Source organism: Ciconia boyciana, chromosome 1 (genome assembly GCF_034638445.1).
Source record: "Ciconia boyciana chromosome 1, ASM3463844v1, whole genome shotgun sequence".
NCBI lineage: Eukaryota > Metazoa > Chordata > Aves > Ciconiiformes > Ciconiidae > Ciconia > Ciconia boyciana.
Window position 1 is genome coordinate 132,729,248 of NC_132934.1, and position 22,057 is coordinate 132,751,304.

Sequence of the window (22,057 nt, forward strand, 5' to 3'; positions counted from 1 at the left end):
TTGTCTCCAGCACATCTCAAATCTCATGGCCCTTTGGCTTGTGAACTCAGCCTAACCCAGAGACATCCCTTCCCCTTCAAAAGCAAACCAGAGGCCTTTTTTACTCCTCAGTTATTTTTCAGGTTCTGTGCTCAGCTCTGCTCCCATCATGCATTTTCCCTGCATACAATACGGCCAAATTTCACAGCTCAGAAAACACATAGGAGACTACTTGAAAAATCCTATTCATTCCTTTTCTATTGTGGGAATTTTCAAAGCCTGTCAGATTTGGAGCATTTCGTTGGGAACCTTTTCCACTGCTGCTTTCTGGGCAAGAGAAACGCCACTATCAAGGATGTTCAAAGTCTACATTTTCTCTTTTGCAAAATCTGCACATTATACTGATACCATCAGTACAAGAGCAGCATAAATGACAGTACCGTGACTAATTTTTTAAAAAATCAACCAAATGTGATTAAGAGACAAATAACACATAATTTGCTCTTAATTAGAATACAAACCAGCATCCCTTTGCACTGATGGTAAACCTTAGCAACAGGCTTTAAAAAAGCACAAGGAAATAAGACCTAACCTTCTGATACTTAAATTCACTTTAGTCATTTCTGTCTGCTGATTTTCACCCTTTTGTGTGTTTGACAAAACTGAAACACAACCACTGCATTACACTTTTTCCCTGTTATTTAAGAAAACTCCTAGAGTTTCTCATTAAATATAAAAACTGGTTTTCTCCCACCACCAAAATAGTACCTGCACTTCAAAAATGCAATGCAATACTGGAATTATACAATATAAAATATCATTGTAAAAGTGACCTTCGATAACAAAACCTTTAGCTTGTGGAACTTCCTGCGTGAAGGCCACAGTCTTCCAAAAATGCTTTTAAATACTTTTCTTTAATAGCTAAAGATCAGGTTTGTTATTTCACAGAAGGTAAACACAAGCAGAGCGTTGGTAGCATATAAAAGATACAAATCCTCATTAAAGATGTGGAATCGTTGACCATTGAAGGTTTACTTCACACAGCTGAGTAACATTAAAATATAATTTACTAGAGCTCCCACGTATTGATATAAAAACTACGTTATGCACTTAAGTAAAGGGCTGGAGTGTAGCAAATGGACAAAAAGAGAGACCTTTATACATGCGTTTCAATGTAAGAGTGAGTGTGTGCTAAGGAGGCTATAAGTGCATCAACCTCAGACGAGCCATTAACAGAGTCCCTCGGGGTGCTGCTTTGATAGATGTCCACGAAGAGATCAAGGTACATTTGTTTCCATTCTTGAAAGTCTCTAGATGTCAAAGTTGGGTTATCCAGAACTTTATCTATAATGGCTACTTCTCCTTCCCTGGCCTGTGAGAGAAAAGGAACAAGCAGAGTCAATGTGAGTGACGAGTCACTGGCAAAATCAATCACATGGGTGGAAGGAGAGAAAAGGGGGGGCAAACTCAAGCCACGGAGCCCCTAAAAGCAGGGGGACTACCTGGCTGCTATACGAGCGCTTGCAAAGAGAGGCCCTTCCTACAGGGTGTCACACATCACCCTGCGGGGCTAGGGCTTCCCTCGCCTTGTCCAGCACCTTCGGAAACAGTCCCTATTCCCCCTCCTCGCCCCTCGTTCAGCTCGAGAAAAAGCAAGCCCTGTACTGTTTACTATTAGCTGCTTGCATTTCTGAAGACGGGTTTCACATGACGAAGTGCCATCTGTTTGCTCTTCTTGATCAGCATAAGAAATACTGCGTGGGTGCGTGGGATGCAGACAGATGGCCTCTCGCCCGCCAGCAGAGCTAAGCCTTTTTTTACCAAGCTTGTCATGGGGACATCTGAGCACTACATTGCCAAGGCTTGTGCAAGGACCCCCATGTTAATGATAACTCATCTTCATTAAAGATCCAGTGTATGCGATGGGCTGGCTGTCTGCAACCGCCTCCTACCACTGCAGTGGCAAAGAGAAGGCAGGAATGGGTAAAATCTAACACAGCTGCTGGTATCTCCTTCCCCATCATCGAGGCAGGGGATGTGGCTATATCATAATCAGTGGCCAGTGATTAGTTTATCGAGAGATGACAGGCAGCCGGTACGGGTCAGAGTAAGCCTCTGATAAACCTGTGGCCACTCGCGGTTGCTGCAAGCAGTGGAAGCTGGATGCAACAGACTTAAGCCTTGGAAACACAGCTCACACGCAAGTTCCCAGCACTACTCCTCTGTGTAGGTATCCTGTGGTCACCAGCAGCCTCCCCCCTATCCTCCCTGCCAGACGGGTTTCACGCTCCTCATTGCCAACTCACATTTTCCATGCCCATACTATGAGTATGTCGAATCTTTCTGGGGAGCATGTTAAAGGGAAATATTAAGCTGTGTCAGCCCATGTTGGTGGGAGAGAATCAGAAGGGTCAGAGACATCACCCATAAGCAGTAGGTCGAAAGGTATTTTTCATGCTTTGCAAACAGCAGCTAATTAGCGCTGTGTGCTGGCGTACTCATTTTCAGAAACGGAGGTGCAAGCTGAGAATGACCAGTGGAAACGAAACCATGGGAACTCCTGATTACCGTATCTCTGCTTGAGCTACCGTAACCTGCTTCTCGCAGATTGTGGCTGGTACCCACACCTCTGCACTACCAGCCTCGTAGCTCACACTCGCTGGCAGGAGAATGGTTTTGTGTTGTGTCACAGGAAAGAGAGCAGAGGGGTCTTTCATTAAGGACTCAGATGATGGAACAGAGAGCCTATGGACAACAAGAGCTAGAAGCAATGTGGAGGGCTGTCTCAGGCTACCAGTAATTTGGATAGATTTCAGGAGAGTTCAGAACACCAACTCCAACAGGCCAGTGCGATTGGCTGCATGCAGGAAGGAGAAATCAAAGGCACTGATAAAAAGCATGAATAACTGATTAGGTAACAGCAGTAGCTACTGGTAGATACAACTACCAGTAGCATGGCAGAGGTGGAGCTCTGGGCTATAATGGAGCTAGAAACTCATCACGAGTTACCATGATGCCGTTGCAAAACAGGCACATGTCACTCTACACTGTTGCTCTACGCAATTATCTGTCTTTGGTACTTGCTGCCATTGCATTTTCAATTATTGGTGTCATGTACTTTAAGAATGATTTATACTAATCAAGGTCCAAACAAGAATGGCGACAGGTTTAGAAAATATGGCTCATGGACAGAGAATGAACAAATTGTGTTTGCTTGGTCCAATGGAACTTGGACTTGGTCCAAAAGAAAGAAGTCCCAGAGAAGCATGAAAATGGGCATCTGCCAGGTCAAGGGGATGCAATTTTTGGAATTCCCTGGAGGAAAGCTATTCCATTTGTAGGAAGCCATTGGCATAATGTAGCTCAGGTATCAATAAATGCTAACAAGAAAGACAGTTAAGCATGGCAGCAAGCCATACTGAACCACAGTTTTGGTATGAGTGATCCCGCCATGGTGCAAAAGCACAGATACAGTGTGAACCTCCTGCCACCCTGACATGTCTGAGAGTACTGTGATTTTGTTTCAGTTTCTCATGCTTGTAGAAGTCATGTGGAAAGCCCGTGTATCTTGACTTTTTCTGCCAGCCTCCCATCCTGTAAAGACTCACATACCCAGATAATACTACAAGTACTAGTTGCCTTCAATAAGATGATACAGTGCAGAAAGTTAAGTATGAGTAAGATTTTTTCAGGATGGGAGCCCCACAGCATGAAAATAATATTGCTTAAATGCTTCTCTAGGTGATGGAAAACGAAATTAATTAATGTTGATAAAGCCCTCTTTGATGAAAGCTGTTACAAAATCCACTGTACAATTACCTAGTGACTTAAAATGTGGTAATTTAATATACTTAACAGGGTCCCTGGGGAAATCCGGCATATTGTTTGCCGAAATCTCTATCAGGACAGAATTGAAACTGCTGTAACAAACAAAGAAGCTGACAAGGAGGCTAAATGAGCTGTGGTACATTTAGAATTACCCTAAAAATCTTCAAATCTATCATTACCACTATCTATTTACTTAACCAATCCTACTGATTAAATACAATGATCCTATCAGCTTATGCAGAAAGCAAGCACACAGTTTCCTCCTGGCCAAGCTCAGCAATTGGAAAATAATCAAGTGTTGTAAAAGGTACTGCTCCCTTCCGAAAGGCTGGCTTAGCTTAACTTTAGACTTTGGCAATTACAGAGTGAATGCATTTTGGTAAATGAAAATGTTCAGGGACAAAAAAGGGATTAAGGTCTCCTCTGATAATTTGGTGTCAAATTCTGTTAAACTAGCTAGAGGAGGAGCAGCTGACTGAGATTTTATCTGTGCAGAAATAAAAACTGATCCCCTCACTTCAACTGCTCTCCCAAGGCACATTTTTCTCTGCTTTGCAAACAGCATTTCCCTTGTCTCCCTTGCTTGTTTCGCACACTAGGTTCAGCCTGGACTCCAGCTGCGCACAATTAATCTCCGAATACAATACAGTCTGATCCAACCCCGGGGCAGGATTTTTCCTCCCTCTTTTATCTCACCTTTAAAGTGCTTTTCAGAATTCGCAGCTGGTGCAGTTTTTCATTGACTACTGGATCGCTACATCTCTTTATAAAAGATTTCTTATACTCCAGCTTAGTGGAAATCCGGTGTTCTCCTAAAGGAGACAGGCTGGCCTGCTCCAAGGCTCTGTACAAATCTTGCAAGGAGTCTGTTGTTTTTTCCTCTATAGTTTCAACTGTAATGAGAAAAAGGGGAAAAAAAAAAAAAAAGGAGGAAAAAACAGAGAAAGAAACAATGTATCATTAATGTGATTAGACGAAGATCTATCAAAAACCTTCGCAAAACATTTAAAAGATTTAACTAGACAGTAAGGAGAACATTTCACACCTGCTAAGTTCCAGAAAAAAAGTGGTGCGATTGTAACTGCTCCTTCTCGCTAGCTATTGCCTTCAGGAGAAAGGGAGAAAAACTTCCAAGAATGTAAAGTCTTGACCCACAAAGAAAGCAGAAAAAAAAGATAAATAGTGCAAGGCATAGTAATAGTACAGTGACATACTGTCAGAAATCACATCTCTAGTATTGCAGTGAAATATACTGGTGACTTTGTTATTACAAGGAAAGGAAACATCCTGCTGCGGAAGGTGATCAGGGATCGGATCTCGGCCCATGAGCACTGGTACGGCATTCAAGATCATGTTTACGATGGTGGCCTTGGAATGACATGTCATTTTCCTTCCTAGAAAAGTCCACTTCTTTCTGTCTCTTATTTTGATACTCAAGAGTGTTGTTCAATAGTCAGTAATACTGTCACTTGTGGTGTTTTCTGACTCTACTATTACCTGAAGGTTCAGCAGCAGACTACGGACTGGACGTAAGAGCGCATTCGTGACAGCCCACCCAGCAGCGTGGCAAACCAAACCAGAGCTGTCTGCATTATAAGTTTATTTATTTATTTATTATAGGTTTTCAGATACTTGTTCTAACTAGTACTGGGAGCATTGTAAAGGGAAAAATAGGAAGATTTTGCTTCTCTAAAACCAAAATCAAGCAAAGGCCGGGGATGAAACGTTCCTCTGACACGAGCATTTGAAATGCTTCATTTAGAAAGCATCAAAACATTTCAACTTCTCACACACCATTCCCCTTAGAAGAAACTGTTTGATGACTCCGTACAAACTTGGGAAGCGCCAGGGAAGAGCCAGGATTAGCTGAGCGGTGCCCGGGAGAAGCCAGGGCAGCCCCAGGGGAGCAGCCAGCTGGCGGGGCAGGCAGCTCGGTCCCTGCTGCCCCTCACATGCCGACACACCGGTACCCACAGCAGCCGGCCACCGCCGGTGCACGGCCTCCCTGTTGTCTCCAGAGCCCTCGGGACCCTCCCACCCGGTCTTGGCTTTCATAGCGGTGTATGTTTTCCTGGCCCGAGGTGCCCGTATCCTCAGGATGCGTTCAGGAAAGCTCTTGTAGGAAGGCTACAGCTGTTTGGTTTCAAGCATTGCTTTTATCCTGTGACTGACCCTGCACCAAGACGTAGCCATCTCTGCTGGCTGAAAGTTCAGCACATGCTAAAGTACCTGTAAGTAGTGAACCTCAGTCTCCTCAGGTGTTTAGAGGGTTTTTTATCGAGCACCAACAGGGAGGGCAGCCAGTGTTTAGAAGCAACATTTGTAGCCCACCAAGAGCTACCCAAGGCAACCTCCCATTCACACCCATGCCATGCAGTACAGCAACTACTCACCTCAGGCTCAAGCAAGAACTCCAGAGACCCAAATCTCCACACCCCATCACAAAAAATGTTTGCATTTGCATAGATCTTTACACAATCAAAGAATTTTGCAGTCAGCAACTAATCTAGCTATATCTCTCCTCAGTTTATTCCTTTGCCCTTTTTAGGGGGTAGCTGTGTTTAAAGCACTCCTTTTTTTGTTAAGATATATGGAAGTGAAGAAGGGTTCGAGGCTTTTTATTGATGGAGGTGGTGTGGGTCTGTACAGAGCTCCCTAAATGCTCCCATCGTGTGCTACCCTGCTCGGAGAGCTGGGTTCCTCACTGTAAGGGGCAGCCAGGACTTAAAGAAAAATAGAAATGGGATGCATTTCTCTTTCTTGTGATTTCTTTCTTATTAAAACATTTAATGTGTTAAAGGGCAAAACATTCAGTAGCTGAATACTTAAAGATTGGTTAAAATCCCCCACGGTTTTGATTTTTATGCTTTCTTAAAAAATTCCACACAGCAACAACATTGGATGTCTGGGATCTCTCTATCCGTTCATACCTCTGAACACTGAAGTCCACCAGTCTGACAGCTGGGGAATGGGAGTGATTTGCTAAAGGGCAAAGGGAAAAAAAACACCTCGATCTGACAGGGGAGTATTTTACATCTGCTTCTCTCTTTCTCTTACCCCTTGTTATGCACGGCAAAAAAAGATCTTTCCTTGGGACTCTTCTCCCCAGCAGCATTGCCACATTGTGCCCTCAGGGGATTAGTGGAGGGAAAGTCTGCTGAAGAAGAGAGCCAGTGCTTTGACTCCATGCCATCTGAACTTAGTTTGCTAGGGTGATCTAGAGCCTGGACCAGCAACCAGCCACCACGTCCAGGCTTGCCATCGAAAACCCATGGCTTCCTGAAACACCAAAGGTCCTCACTGCAGTGAAGGACAATGTTTGGGTTCAACGCCGAGGTTCAATCCTGAATGACAAGTGCCTGTAATGAACCTGGAAGGCAGCATGGCCCCTGCAGGTTCCAACGCCGGGCTGGGGGGCTTGCGCTGGCCTCCCTCCCCGTGCCGCTGGCCCGGTGGTCTGCACGGCTGGCGCTCCTCAGGGCTCACCTCCTCGGGCAGGCAGCTGCTGCCCGCGTGGGCCGCAGAGGGGCTGCTGGCAGGGGATTTCTACCCTCGCCCCAAATGGGAACAGCTCCGAGACTGCATGGGACGGGGCGCAGGACTACAGGGGCACGGTGCGGGCAGGGTTAGGCAGCGGAGCACTGGCGGCATCGGCACATCACCTGCACCCGGCTGGGGCTGCCTCCCCCGGGCTCCGTCACCGCCTCGGTGCTGTAGCTATGAGCGGCGTGTAGAAAAGGGGACAGGATGTGCTCTAAAAGAAAGAGCAGGGAGGAAAAACAGCAGGTCCCTTCCCTTAAATGTCTCGCTGCTGCTGAGGCTGGGGAAGCTCAAACAGGGCAAGACACTGCCTTGTTCCACCCACAGCGGGGGAGAGGGCGGCGGGCGGCGTGCGAACACATCCCAAGCCCTTAATATTTTCCAGAGAAACACTGAAGGTGGTGGTACTGCTGCTCTCAATGGCTCTCAGTAGGCGGGAATGAGATTATACACGCATCTCCCCTCCCTCACCCTTCTGCTAAAGGCTTTGATTGATTTCCTGTAGGTGTTGGTGAAACCCTTGGCACCATAAAGCATCTGAGGTACTTGATTAGATATACAGCTGAGCTTAAAACATATTTTCTTTTTTTAAATTGGTGGATGTGTATGCGAGTCATGCTATTACAGCAGGGCTGTCTCCTTAAGGAAGAATAAGGCCTCAGGTAATGCCTTATTTAAGTAGAAAACGTGGCCTAATGGGATTTGCAGATGACCTCAGAACAGCAGCCAACACAGCAGGTTGTTTTTCACCCTCACTTGGCTGCTGAGTCATGGGTTGCACGTCCCCTGCTGCCCTCTTTCTGTCACAGGTAGCTGTTTCCACATCCTGCTAAAAAGAAGGGTCTCTTCTCTGAGGCAATGATTTTGTCCCCTGCGCCCCCCCCCAAGCCTGAACAACTCTGTAACTCTGGAGCAGAAATAAAGCTGCATAAACTCTGCAGCGCACAGGATCTAAATTCAGAATGGTGTCTTCCAAATACAAGAATACACAGGGACTAAATTTTGTAACAATTAAGCTTCTGCTGTGTGTTCAAGTGAATGCAAAGCCATTTGCATTAAATTCAGGAGATAAAGAATACATCAGTCTAGTAAATGGCATGTTATTATTTTTCATTATTCTGCTTTCCAGAAGGAAGAGTTTCTGAAGTTTTTGTACTCTGCCCTCGCTTCTTAAAATGCCGTAAATATTTGTATCTACTTTTGCATTTTCTCAGGAGAGGGAGCTGGAGATTGTGGCTGGGTGGGTGAAACTCTAAGAGGTCAGGAATGGTTTGGGTTGTTGGCATTCAGGAAAAAGCTGGTGGGATTTCTTACACTGTGCTGTCATTTGTTGTTGAAAAGAGCATGCCCTGAGCTCCATGATGTACTAAGTGTAACCACCTCCTGGCTCTGTTGGGCTATTCATCTTTCCATTATTTCCCTCTTATAAACCAAGATCCTAAGAGCAATAAATGAGAACATCAGACACTTGAGTGAAAAGTGACCAGAGAGAAACAGTTAACATTGGTATTTACACGGATCAAGAGATGATCGGTCCGTGTAAACTGATGATTCAGGAAGCTGGTACTGAATTAGGGCCATGCAGAAAGTCATCGTTGCAACCCAGCTGGCTAACACATTGCTTTCTGGACACAGAGAATCTCTAGGCCCATGTTTCTCATAAATCTGCTCTAAATATATGGAATAACCTCTAGTAATTTTCAGTGGGGGTTCCTGCACTTCTGTGACTCCCTTTCCCTGTAAAAGCTCAAGCCACTGGAAGCTTGCATGGTTTTCCCCTTTCAGTGAGGTACCAGAAGAACCAGTGATTGCACCGGGGACTATAAGTGCAAGGATAGTACAACACAGTCAGTCATAAATTTTGTCACCCACTGTGCTAACGTCAGATTTTTCAATGGTTGATGCTCTCCTTTGAGGCCCCTTTGTGCTTTGCCAGTGCCTCCTAACGCCACCCAGACATCCTGTCGTCTTCAGACTCCTTGTCCTGACTGATGGACACCGCTGCCGCCCTGATGGCATTCTCTGTTTTTCCGCTATCCTCTTTGCTGTTTGCTACCTTTACAGCTTAGTGACGCACTTTCCTTCGCCTTGCAACTCCTCTCGTGCATGCCCACTCCTCTTCTTGCAATTAGCCCTGCATTTGAACAAAATTATCACCCTCTGCAAATCCTGAGAAAGCCAAGCTGCTGCAAAGCCTGTGACAGAGAGCGAACACGGCACAAACAGCCAGACTGAAATCCCCCGGCTCCACTGAAATTTAAACTCCCATTTTCATTCCTTTTGGTGAGCTCACTTTCTCTGGCAGAGGAACCAACTCAGCTCAGCTTTCTCAGGATCTTAAGGAGGCAATTTTGTTAGAATACATCACTAATTACATTATTAAACAGCTGCCATATGTTATTTCCACCCTACAAATCCCAAAGATTTGCTTCCAGTTTGAGAGTTACACCTTTCTGCTTCACCTTTCGCACAAGGGAAGCATCTACCTGAAGCCTCCCAGAGACTTTCTGAGTAAATGCTCCACCAAAACAGAGAACATCCCTGGCCTCTGGGAAATGGTCTCAAGCTAGATAAAACAGGCCCTGATGCACAAATCTCTGGGTTGTTTTTTTTTTTTTCTTTGCCTTCTTCACCCTGTTGCGTCTACGTTGGGAATAGAGAAGCTTGTCTGCCACAAGCTAACTAGTAAGTGATATAATCCCAGGACCCACAAAGCGTTTTGTAATCTTCCTATGCCGCAGCATGTTGGCTGTGCCATGTCTAACTAACAGGTCTATCAAAACCCGCCTGGTCCTGCAATGGTTTCGCCAGTAGGTAGTGCAGCAGACAGATGTCTGCTGATCCCTCAGGGAGGGGATGCCTCCTGTGGCAAGCTCTCAAGCCCCAGCTCAGGCGATCTGCTGGCCCAAGTGTGCTAACGGGCAGGCAGGGGCAGGGGACCTAACATGGCCACAGGGTCCAACAGCCTGGCTGGGCTCGTAAACCCCAGGGAACAGCTAGAAGAAAGATAGAAGGGCTCTCCCTATATTTAAGGGAAAAAAGCAGAAGGATGGAAGGAGAGTGGACGTGGGTTTTAGCTGTGTTGGAGGGGAGGGGAGAGAAGAAATCCTCCAAAGAAGTAGTTGTCGGTTTCCCAGTGCAAGGCTTAAATCCATCTTTGCTGCTGTTCAGGTTAATCATTAGAGTCCAAACTGCACAAGAGGGAGATATATCCAAATGCTTATGATGCAAAGAACCAGAGATTACAGTCGTTTTTTACACTATTTGGATGGATGGCAGGCAGACTAAGTATTTCCTTTCCCCGCAGACTACAAGCTAAAAGGAAAGAAATGGTGAAATCAATGAAAGGTTTACAAGGAGATGGTGTCTGCACAGCTGTGTGCTGCGTATGAGGTCACCCCTGCACAGGCATGGGGGGAGCCACGGTGACATGGAAAGTCAGCTTGTTAGACTACAAGCTCCGGGGAGGAAAATGCTACAAGTCACATCCCTGATTACTAAGAAAAGGAAGAAGCAACTCAGTGTTTAAGCCTGGCATGGTACAGCAGGCAGGAGGTGCAATAGGATGCAGTTCAGGTCTACGTGGAAGCCAGCTGCTCATCATCTGCTCTGGGTAATATAGAGCAGATTTCCCTAGTAAAGCACAAATAGAAACCCGTGTCATCTCCTACACCATGTTATGGCAAAGTCAAGGCCCGACTGAGCATGTGAGTATGCCTGTGCATATATCTATATATCTGTATGTACACATATATATACACACACACATATGTATATATTAATGCTTTCCATGAGTGAAGAAAAGTTTAAGCAAGCTGAAAAAAAGCTGCAGGCTTCTTGTGCAGTGCCTGGCCTTTGTAACCCTTCTTTCTGTTATTCCTTCCCTTTGCCTGCCCTTTTCTGATTTGAGTAATCCTCCGTCCTTTCTGGCCCTGAGTACCTGAAAGTGCAGGATCTTTCCCGAAGTCTTGAGTCAAGGAAGGGAGGAGCAGTGTTTAAAAACAAGCTTTGATCCATGTGTTTGGTGAAATATTAGCGGCTGGAAGATCAGAGAAGATTATTAAATAGTATTAAATTTGCCTTTTATACCATTCTTTCCTCTGAAGAGGAAGTATTTTGGGGTTACCAGGATAGTTGTACACGGTTTCTATTCTCTCCTATTACGTAAACCTGCAGGCAAAAAAGATATTCCCTAGAGAGCGTGTTCACTGAAAGCACCAACACAACAGACCTCTGCAATATGCTGGAGTTTTCCACCCCATGGCCTCTCCTCTCACATGCATGAGCATGAACTGATTTCTTGAAATAAAGTGAACTGTGCAGGTAAGTGGAAAACTCATCTCCCATAGGACAGATTTCTGAAGGTATTTCAGGCGTTTTGCACTACAACCAAGTTCAATCAGCAGCAGTTAGGTACCATAACTGCTTTTAAAAGATCTAACCCTAGCCTTTGTAAGGCCTGAGAGATGCTAAACCTTTGCTGTGGCACCAAAGGTCTAATTCTTTTTGTGAACTATTTATGGCACTGTGGTTTTCTTTTTGGATCAGTGGCTCCCTGCGAATCTCTTTTCCTCTGAGGTCACCTTTCTGGTGGTATTTTAACGACAAGCTGCCTACACCTTGTCACGGCCTTGTGAGCCACCACTGCCCTGCCGACTGCAGTTTGTGAGCTGGCAGGCTGAAGCACGCTCAACCTCCAGGCTTCGTGGGACACTTGAGCTGGTCCTGCTAGAAGGCTCTCACGCCCCTGTCAGTCACCTCTCTTCAGCTTTCCACGCAACTGGAATCGCTTATTAAAACCAGCTGACACTGAAATTGGCATTAGAAAAAAAATCGATCCTCAAGGTTTCTCCCTGCAGACCTGCATTGCTGTGCTGCAAGTAACATTTAGGCATTTTCAGCATCCACTTAGCAATGAAGTACAGGTGCCAGCAAATGGGTTAATATGTTAGTGAGAAGGGAAAACACAGACAAAGGGAATAATTAGTTCGGTCTGCTCGTCCTGCCTCTTGACAGCTCTTACACACCTCGAATGAGCATCAGGAGAAGCTTCTCATTTGCTCCCAGCCCTGCTGTTTCATGAGGTTATATTGGTGGGCTGTGATTTCAGAGGGGGCATATGAATGAAGATGAAATAACTCCAAAGCTTCCCAAAGTAACAGGGAACTCTGATCAGTGGCAGAACTTTTTGGCAGCAGTGTTATAATTGCATCCTTTGGTATTTGGACACGGTACTCTACTCATTAAGTTGCCTATGAAGGCATCAGTTTAACCTTCATCTGCTGAACAGATTTTAGTGACTCTTTGGGAGAATTTTAACATGATGAAATAGGATATTCTGACATTTTTCTGTACCACACATTGATATAAGTGCTGTTTAATTTTACCACAAGCTACCAATGTTGAAGTGAAATAAACAGAGCAATTACATTTTGATGGTACGCTTCCCCTCAGTCCTTGCAGCTCAAAAACAATGAAAAACTTTGCATATTTATTGAGGTAAGCCGGGAGCTGAAGCAAACTGGGTAAACTGCTATACATCTGGGGATGCTGTGACTTTTAAATAGGATGAGGAGGTCCCTACGGACACTTCTCACAAGCAATATATGGAAGCAATTACTCCTTCAGGAAAATATTTTTTCACAAACCTAAGCTGGTACACCACATGAAGTTGTGAAAGGTTAAGTGCCAAACGATATGGACCCAGCAAGATTACTCACCAGTCAGAATCAAGCCATAGCCACGCTTGCACAACAGCAATGCCTGTCAAGGTTTATGGGCTTGATACCTGAAAGCAAGCCTGAACGGAAGGGGTATGTATTCCTGGTGAGCAACACCCACCGAGAAAATGAACTCTACTTCAGGCTACATCCCAAGCTTGCTTAGCTGTATGAAAATGTAACACTGAGAGTGAAATTTTCAAAAGCACTTGCATCACTTAAGAATTGCAATCCTACTTTCAACATGAAAGAAACATGGTAAATTAGTGTGGGCGGGGGCTAGATTAATTTATTAGCCAGCTCATTCACCTCTGTAACTCACTGCAGTCTGTTGGGGAAGCACCTCCCAAGGCATTTATGAAAGGGGCCTGAAATACTTCTGAAAATGTTATCCCAGAAGATGTCATATTTATTCAGGTATTCAGATTTATTATTGGACTTATAATTGCACATGTTATGATAGCTGCACTGATTAGATTCCAGATTAATTAATCTGCACCCTGATTTACATGTCATTTATGTAGGGCATGACACTGCCAAATATTAAGCACCCCCTGTCAGCTGCTTGAATGCCCATCACACCACCAGGTCTGTAAGCACCGCACAGAGTTCAAAGTACCGTCAAGAACAAAAGCTATTACAGTGACAAGAGAAATGCAATACTGTGCGGCTTTCTAGACATTACTCAAGTCATCAGATGTCATAATGAACTTGTGAACACGTATGCACCTTAACATAAAGCTCTCTCTCAAAACTGGCATGAGAGTCGTCACAGAAGAAAGGTCCGTTCCCCATCCATTGGGCAGAATGTGTTTGCACACAAAAGAAACAAGAGAAAGGAAATGAACATCAGCCCTGACAGACAATGGTTACGCAAAGGCAAAACTGAAAATTTGCTGGCTTATTTCCTTTATTAAGCCCAAAATAACACCTTCAAAAAATCCTGATTTCATGAATAAATCAAATGCCTTCATGAAAGAAACATTTACTGCCATTTTCTATACTTTATTTTAAGGCATACAGAAAAATATTTAACAAATGTGTATGCAATTAAATGCCGGGGACTGCTAATTACAGCCCTTCTGAATGCCTCTGCAAAACAAAGATACTCAATACAATATGTTAGAAAGGGTGGGGAAAAGAAAGAGAGGAAGCTGAAGACAATCTAGTTCATATTAGCACAGATATATGTTGGCCTTTGGCTACGAGCAGCAAATAAGCCATCAGCGTAACTCCAAATGGCAGCCAAAGGACATTTTAGAGTCACATCTTTGCTTCTGCTTCTCTAATTCATTTCCAAAACATTTCACCTCTAACTAATTATGGAGTTTAATGACAGAATGTAAAGGACTGGCTGGGTTTGCAGGCCATTCCAACGAGGCTTTAATGACATATCCTTCAGGTTGCACAATCTTTATGTACTTAGCCGTGATTTATCAGCCCTGGCAGAGGCAGGTAGTTCAAAGGCAACCTTATATAAAAAATAAATTCTGCCTTTGCCAAGTGTTGGAAAGAGCACTAAATTAAATTTAAAAATCAATTCTTACAGACAAGAGAGTAATAAAAACTCAGTGGGTTTGTCTATTTGGCAAACAGGCAAAAATTTATGACAGTACAGTTTTGTAATCAATAATAGCAATACAGTGTATGTTTTTGATTGGAAAAAATTAAAGATGCCAAAACAACATTGCTAAATATTTAGGCTGATTTGTGACAGTCCCATTGAGCAGAAACACAAAACATGCATTTTGATGAATTTCCAACTAGTTTAAGTCATACTATACTTTTTATTTTTCAAAAAAGAATATTAAAACTATTATAAGCTTTGTCACCTGCTGTAAGGCAGAATGATGTAATTTTATTCACTGCACATTTCCTGTTTGTGAGGCAAAAAAGCACAATTTACTTCTTTATAAAAGGGAAATATATATATCTCTCTATATATAATTTTATTGGTATTAACATAATGCAATACCATACATTGAGCAAACAGAAAGAAAACATTTCAAAATACATTTTTTAAAAGTATCTCCCCGTTAAGATAGTATGAAATATCAAGTAATCAGCATTAACATTATTACAATACACCCTTAGCCAAATATATTAAGGAAAATCCACATTCTAACCACAGAGATAGAGGCAAACATCAACCCATAGGGGACCCAGAACATAATGATAAATACAATATCTGAATCTACTTTGAGTGACATCCAGACAAATACTGGCCCCAAAACAGCCCTCTGGAGTCTGGGTGTTATACAGAGAATACTTTGTGCCTGCTTGGCCAGGCAGCATCACTCACATGTTTAAGTCCTAGAAGATAAAGAGGAACTGAAGAGTTTATCTGCAGAGTCTAATAAATCTCAGCGTGAGGTATCTTCTCCGTCATCATCCAAACGAGTGCCAGTGTACCCTCTGGTAATTCATTACAAATCATTAGATAAACGGAAGTCTCCGAAAGGTCTGTACATACCTCCACTTGACAGAATACACTTAGTTTAGCATGACACGGTAAGATGACTTCCTTCACTAATGTGAAGCACGCTTAAAAGACACGACTCTGTCTGGTTGGCCTGAACGGGTTCACTGGAGTTCAGTACAAGCAACAGGATTTTACAGTTACCATGGCTGAATCCCTCTTTAATTCCTCGAGGTCTGCAGAACAAAACTGAGTGACATCAAAGCCCTTCCCCTGCCAAGACCCTCTTCCCCTTCCGTTCTCCCATGCGGGGGGCAGTATTTTCTGCAAATGTGCTCCGTGTAGACTGGATCTGACTTTGTGCCTAGTCCCATTGTGGAAAGGGTGCATTCTTCAAAAGACTGGCCATGCCCTTTGACACCTTCCTGGAGGCCTCATATCCAGGCATGTGGTTGTCTATGCTTTAACAGGTCTGTTCTCTGTTATAAACATCAAAGTTATTCAAGAAGAACTGACTTTCTGAATGGAGGCCATTAGGTTGCTTGCAAGAGGCTGAAGTTGAGTCTCCGTCGTGCCAATTCTCTAATGATAAGTTTATCAACCTTTGAGTCCAATCGGTTCAGTGCCAAGAGAAGAGGATCCCATTTGATATGGAGAGGTGCTATCAACTCTCGCAGTATATTAGCCTAATATGATAAAGCAGTGATACAATATGTTGAAAGAACTGTGATGTGCCATTATTTCCATATCATATTAGTATATTAGAAATACTATCATGCAAACAAGAGCAAATAGCAAATCTGGCATACAGTTGCAGCACTATAGAGCTTTTCTAATCTGCATGCAGCTACGCTCATGAGGACAGAGACATGGCACTGTTCTGCTTTATACCTTGCTCCATTAAAATATCCATCCCTGATGCAAAAGAGGTATTTAGGGCAGAAAGTTATGTATTCTCTCTTTATGTATATGCTTTTAAAAAAACCCCCCAAAACAGAACAAAGACCAATTAAAAACCCCCCACAAATAAACCAAGAGAACAATACACATCCTAACCAACTTGGGTGCGTTTCCTCCATGTTGAAGAGACATTAGCTCATTTGGAAGCACTGAAAAAGGCTCACATGAATGAGGAGAAAGGAAGCAAAGAATGTGCCCCAAAACCACCAAACGTGCTATAAACACAGAAAAATATCCTGTTGGCAACTTATGCATGAAATAGAAAAAGAGGTAGCGCAGCACAATCTGGCTCCTTTTGTTATCCTAGCTGACAATCCAGCATTGTGCAACGCTGGGTGAAGGATAAGATATGGAGCTAGGAAATCATGTGATTTTGAAACCACACTGACATTACATACATCCAAAAGCTAGGGCTTGAGAACTTGAGAATCTTTGTGGACCTGTGTTAGCAAAGAAAAGAGAAAGAGAGAGGTGGAATAAACAGCATACAGCTAAGTTGTTTACTTAGAGTTTCTGCGTGGATGTGCAGTCTCTGCACACAGGGCAGTTTCAAAAGCCCGGCTGCTCTCAGTACATACCCTATTCTGTCTACTACACTTACTTGTAATAAAAAATGAAACTTTCCATGGATCTTGAAATCCATTGTGGGTTTAGATCTCAGATATGAAAAGCTGTGGGACATGTTGTTCTTAAAAAAAACACTTTAGGAAAGAGTTCAACTGTGCAGAATATAAAGATGTACAAATTCAATCCAATTTAACTGGTGAGACTTGTTTATTCCTTGTTAAAGAGATTTTTTTTTTTTCCAAAAGACAGGATGAAAAAGGAAGGAAAATATCAAGCTTTGCCATTTTTACTCTTGAGCACATCACAAAAGGTCTGGGAAAGCAGAAAAGAAATGTTGTCTCAGTGACAGAAGGCACAAGGTGGAAAGAATCCCAGATGGAAACACTGGTGCCATTTACTCCACCCATGGCAGCAATTGGAAAATGAGTTTCCAGAGAGGCAGAGGGTGAGCAATGCTATACGGAACTCAAACCGAGTTCAGCCTCTCCTCCACTGCTGAGATTTCCTGGGGACTCTGTGCGTCAACAGGGAGAGGAGGAAGAAGAAGGGAGAGGAAAACAGTTTATATAACTAAATCCTAAGTATAGCGGTCGAGAGAAATTTTTACATAACTTATTGTTTAAAATAAGGAACATTTGATTCTACAACCAAAATGAAAAAAAAACCCAAACAAAACCAGCCCCCAAAACCAAAACCCAAACCCCTGACAGACAAAAGGCCAAACCAGCACATTTTAGGACTCATGGGGTTGAGGGAGGGAGACTTCAGTAGACTGCAAAAGGGAATGTTTTTCACATTTCATCCTGTTTTATACTACAGTCACAGCATTTAAAATAAGAGTCTTGGATTAGTTTGGAAAAAGGCACTAAGTGAAAGAGGATACTGCTGCCTCGTGTATCACTTCTGCAGCTTCAGGAGATCCTGGTGTCTCATGGATGTTGTTCATAGAACTTTATCTCTAAAAATTCAGGAAGTTTGGTTTCAAAGGTCGGTCAGGCTTTGGCAAAAGAAACTTCCCTTTTTGTGAAACGAGGTGGCTAGGAAATAAAGGAGGGTTATCGAAGTCAAGGCAAGGCGTTACCTAGTGGATGTCTATAACCTGCTCTTCCACATGCCCTGCCGAGGCTGGCTGGGACACGTCCTCTGTGTCTATGGAAGAACTGTGCTACCTTTGACAGATGGTAGGACAGGACTTTTTTGATGTACCTAAAATCCAACTAAATTTTGTATTAGAAGATGACTCTTTCTGAAAAAAACCTGCTAATAAGACACGCCGTTGAAAAGGATATTCAGTAATATTGCTAAGGCTGTTATAGGCCTGTCATCAAACCCTGGTAATTCTCTGCTGTCCCAGTTTGGATTAGTCACAATGTGCATGAACAGCCTTTCATTAGGCCCTCTTAAGATAAGTGGTAGCATACACTGTCCTATTTATCTGAAGGTGAATATAATTAATAGGCACTTGGGGGGCTTTACTAAATAGATTTTCTCATTATTTTACTATATCACTCTTACTGATAGTAACTAACTGTACAATATTTCCTATTAGTGTAGATGCACAGTAAGAGTTTAGAAATTCTCCTTTTTGGTAGTAAAATTATTTTTCCTCGTCATTACAAAAAACACATTCTTCTTTCTGTATCACTAGCATTAGCAAAATTATTTATGTAAAAAATCTCCAGCATATGGTTCCCTTTCTAGATAAGGTTTTTTAAATTTGTTTTAAAAGAGAACAAATACAAATAACAAAGAACAAGTAACGTGCTTTTGGATGGATACTTATCGACACTACAACTTACGAAACTCATGAGACTTGCAAACATTTTGAAAAATAAACCAACTGCCATTCACATACAAAAATGAATGCGACCCTATGAAAATAATGAAGTGAACTTACTGCATTTATCAACCAAATTATGTTTGTATTATGGGAACAGCTTTAAGGCAAATGACTTCCCCAGAGAGCTTAGAGAAACAAAACTGCCTGCTATAAATATCTGCATATTTCTTCAGCTAATGCGGTCATGTAAGATGTGAGGAATCTTACGTCTGAGCAAACCTATAGCAGTGGGAGGTACTTTACCCATCGAAAGTGGTGGTGAGAGAATGCATCAGGGCTGGGACCAACCCGCCAAGCAAGAGCAAAGGGATGCTCTGCAGGCCGTTCTGGGATGCCAACATGTCTCAAAAACCAGTAAAAATGTAAGCAAAGGGGAGGAGAAAGTTCTCACCTGAGAGAAATGTTTGAGAGTCACAATTAATAAGGTCTCAAAATGGCTCTCACACAAGAAGTCCTATGTAAGGAAAGGGGCATGAAAGGTGAATCAACTATTTCTTTTTCTCTTTGAGGCTTATTTATAAATAATGAGGGCATACCAGCAGTCACTAACGAGAGGTAATTTAAGTTAGGGTTTTCACTTTAATGGGTTTTTAAATAAAATGCATAATGTTTTACCACTGCCACTTGAGAGTACACTTTCTTATGAATGTTCACATTGTATATTTTGCCTAAACAGACTACAGGATGCCTGATTACTAAATGGTATGTTTATGGTAAATTTGCTTTTCAGAGAAGGGGTAGGTTGAACAATAGCAGGTTAACAAACTTACTTTTGAAATAAGTACTTAAGTTTTAGAAAAGGAAATTTCAGACTTCCCGTCTATAGTGACAATCAATAAAACTGTAACTGCCTTTTGAATCTGTATCTTTTCCTTCATTTGTATGCTATTATTTTGTGTACATATTTCTACATCTGTCTATATATTAATGAGAGATACAGAAGAACTTTGACTAGAAGCTCTTACCTATTATCTAGTCCAATAATGAAGCATGTCTAGTTACGTATATTCCTCTAAAGGTAAATACTACGTGTGAGTAATCAGGCTCTGAACAAGAATGAATGCAAACACTGGGAAAAAGAAATCCCCCGCCATGTACCAAAAACTGCTACCTGGCTGCTTCTGTTGTAAGTCCAGTGGCAAATACAACTCCGTCCTTACTAGGGAAATGGCTCAACACTATTTGACACAGAGTCCTTAGGAGGAATGCTGGCAGATCTACAAACTGTCCATTGCTCAATGGTGGGAAGCTCCTACCATCTTCAGGACTGCTCACGTCTCAGACAGATGCCATGCAGAGATGAAAAGGAGCTGGTATAGAGCCTGGCAATGAGAGTGCCTGAGGAAAGAGGGTTTTGATGACACATCCAGTGCAGCCCCCTGACACTATACTCCAAAGCAGCATCTCCACAAGTTATCCTGTAAAGAATCCAGTCAGATGTGGAAGCAGTAGCAGGAGTCATTCAGTACTCCTCTGGAGACTGAGTTACTGCAGTAAAGGGCACTAAATCAAACAATGATAATACAGGAATATGCTATCTACAAATAGCAAGTTCCAGCTTTTCCAGCATCACAGTATATGCTTTAGTGTCCCTCATGTTCTCAATGAGCTAAACAAAGGAACACCAAGAGCACAAATGTTATATGAGAAAGCACCACAATGAGGAAGGCGGACGGGGAGGACAGATGGTGGTGTCAGACCACGTATAACCTCCAGTATCTGCTCCTCTACAAGTGCTGCCCTCAGCCCCATGAGAACGAGGCACAGGGAAATTACAGGGCTCTGATCGGCAGGCGTTCTTCCTCCCACTTACCACAGCATTTTTAAACGTGCAAATGTGTCCTAGCTCTGCCAGTATGCACTTCATATACTACAGTTATTGCTAAATAACCCTCTATCTACTCAGTACTAAACAACTAAATAAACTCCCCCAAACAAACAAGTACGCAAGAACCCCACTAGAGTTACAAAAAAAAGCACCTGGAGAACTGAAAATTCATAGTTAAGGTTGTCCTTAACTCCAGCACCACACCACGAACATACTTATTAATACAGAGAATAACATTATTCTCTGTATTATCCTGTCTTAAGCTGTGCACATGTACGCTGAATCGTATCTAGCTCACCTCATGCGCAGGGAAGACCTATAAGCACTATAAACTCATGATGCTTTTCCCCAGGCTCTTGCTTAGCCTTGCAGCTGTGGTGCCTGATACTGCTCTGTCCCCAGGTGCAAATGCATCGCACTGGCGGTGCGTGCTGCAACGACCTTCGTTCAAAGCACTCTTACTGCTCCATGGAACCCACCTCTGATAAAAACAGCCATGGACTTGGAAGCCTGTGGACACAGACTTCTTAAGCATTTCTAACCGTTCTTGCTGCACTACCTTCTGCTAAAGTCATATATTACACAGGGATGTCAAGGAAAAAGTTTACACAAAGAATATGCTCTTGCTTTACCAGGACTGTTTCTCTAAATGACAAGAAGCTTTTTGACAATGCCAGTAGAGCTCCTATATTATTCACTGTTTGTTTATGGAGGTTTTATTAAGTGATGAACTTCCAGCTTGCTTGACAAATAAGGATGATACCAGTATCATCTAAACATCAGTAGCTAAACATCTAATGAAGGAGTGCCACCCACCCATAAGGACCCCATTTTTGGCTCCTCTGTGGTATGTGGATTTTCTTTTTTAATGTAGCACGTTAAATTGTCAAATTACTAATTCTTTCTATATTACTATATTATATTCTTCCTAATTCTTACTAATTCTGCCCATATAATGTCCCGCCATATTAGATAAAGCTCATGGTTATTCTTGTGCTGTACAGGTCTCTCTCTAATATGTGTAAAACTCTCTCCTTCAGCTCATTACTGGGGTCTTACTGGAGTGATAGTTCACAGCTCCAGATGGAGCAGTCTGAGTTGTGGGTCTGTCAGAAATCTGCAGTTATTTTTCCTGAGTAGTTTGTTTCGTAGTCATTGTAAACTAATACAAAGAGTTGCTCCCAGACAGAGGAGGCCCTCTAATTTGGGACATAAACAGTGAGACATAGTTGAATAACCACGGTCAGAAAAAAAAAAAGAAGCTGGCTGAATTTCTTATAGTTTTATATACATTCAGAGGGTGCAAGATGTAATCAGGACTTTAGTGTCCCACTGGGAAATTTATGAATTCTGAAAATGTTATTCAAATTTCTGCA

The 22,057-nt window shown here is 42.8% G+C and overlaps 1 protein-coding gene across 1 annotated transcript in view; it reads right to left on the reverse strand.

Annotated features, from left to right (window-relative positions):
* Positions 1 to 597: 597 nt before the first annotated feature.
* The window catches only part of CNKSR2 (connector enhancer of kinase suppressor of Ras 2), a 188,698-nt gene continuing 167,238 nt past the window's right edge, over positions 598 to 22,057 (reverse strand). Inside the window, exons 20-21 of the mRNA XM_072854498.1 lie at positions 4,504 to 4,700; positions 598 to 1,351 (exon numbers count right to left, since the gene is read on the reverse strand). Of these exons, the coding sequence (XP_072710599.1) occupies positions 1,136 to 1,351; positions 4,504 to 4,700 (413 nt within the window). The 3' untranslated portion in view covers positions 598 to 1,135. The remainder of the gene's footprint in view (positions 1,352 to 4,503; positions 4,701 to 22,057) is intronic.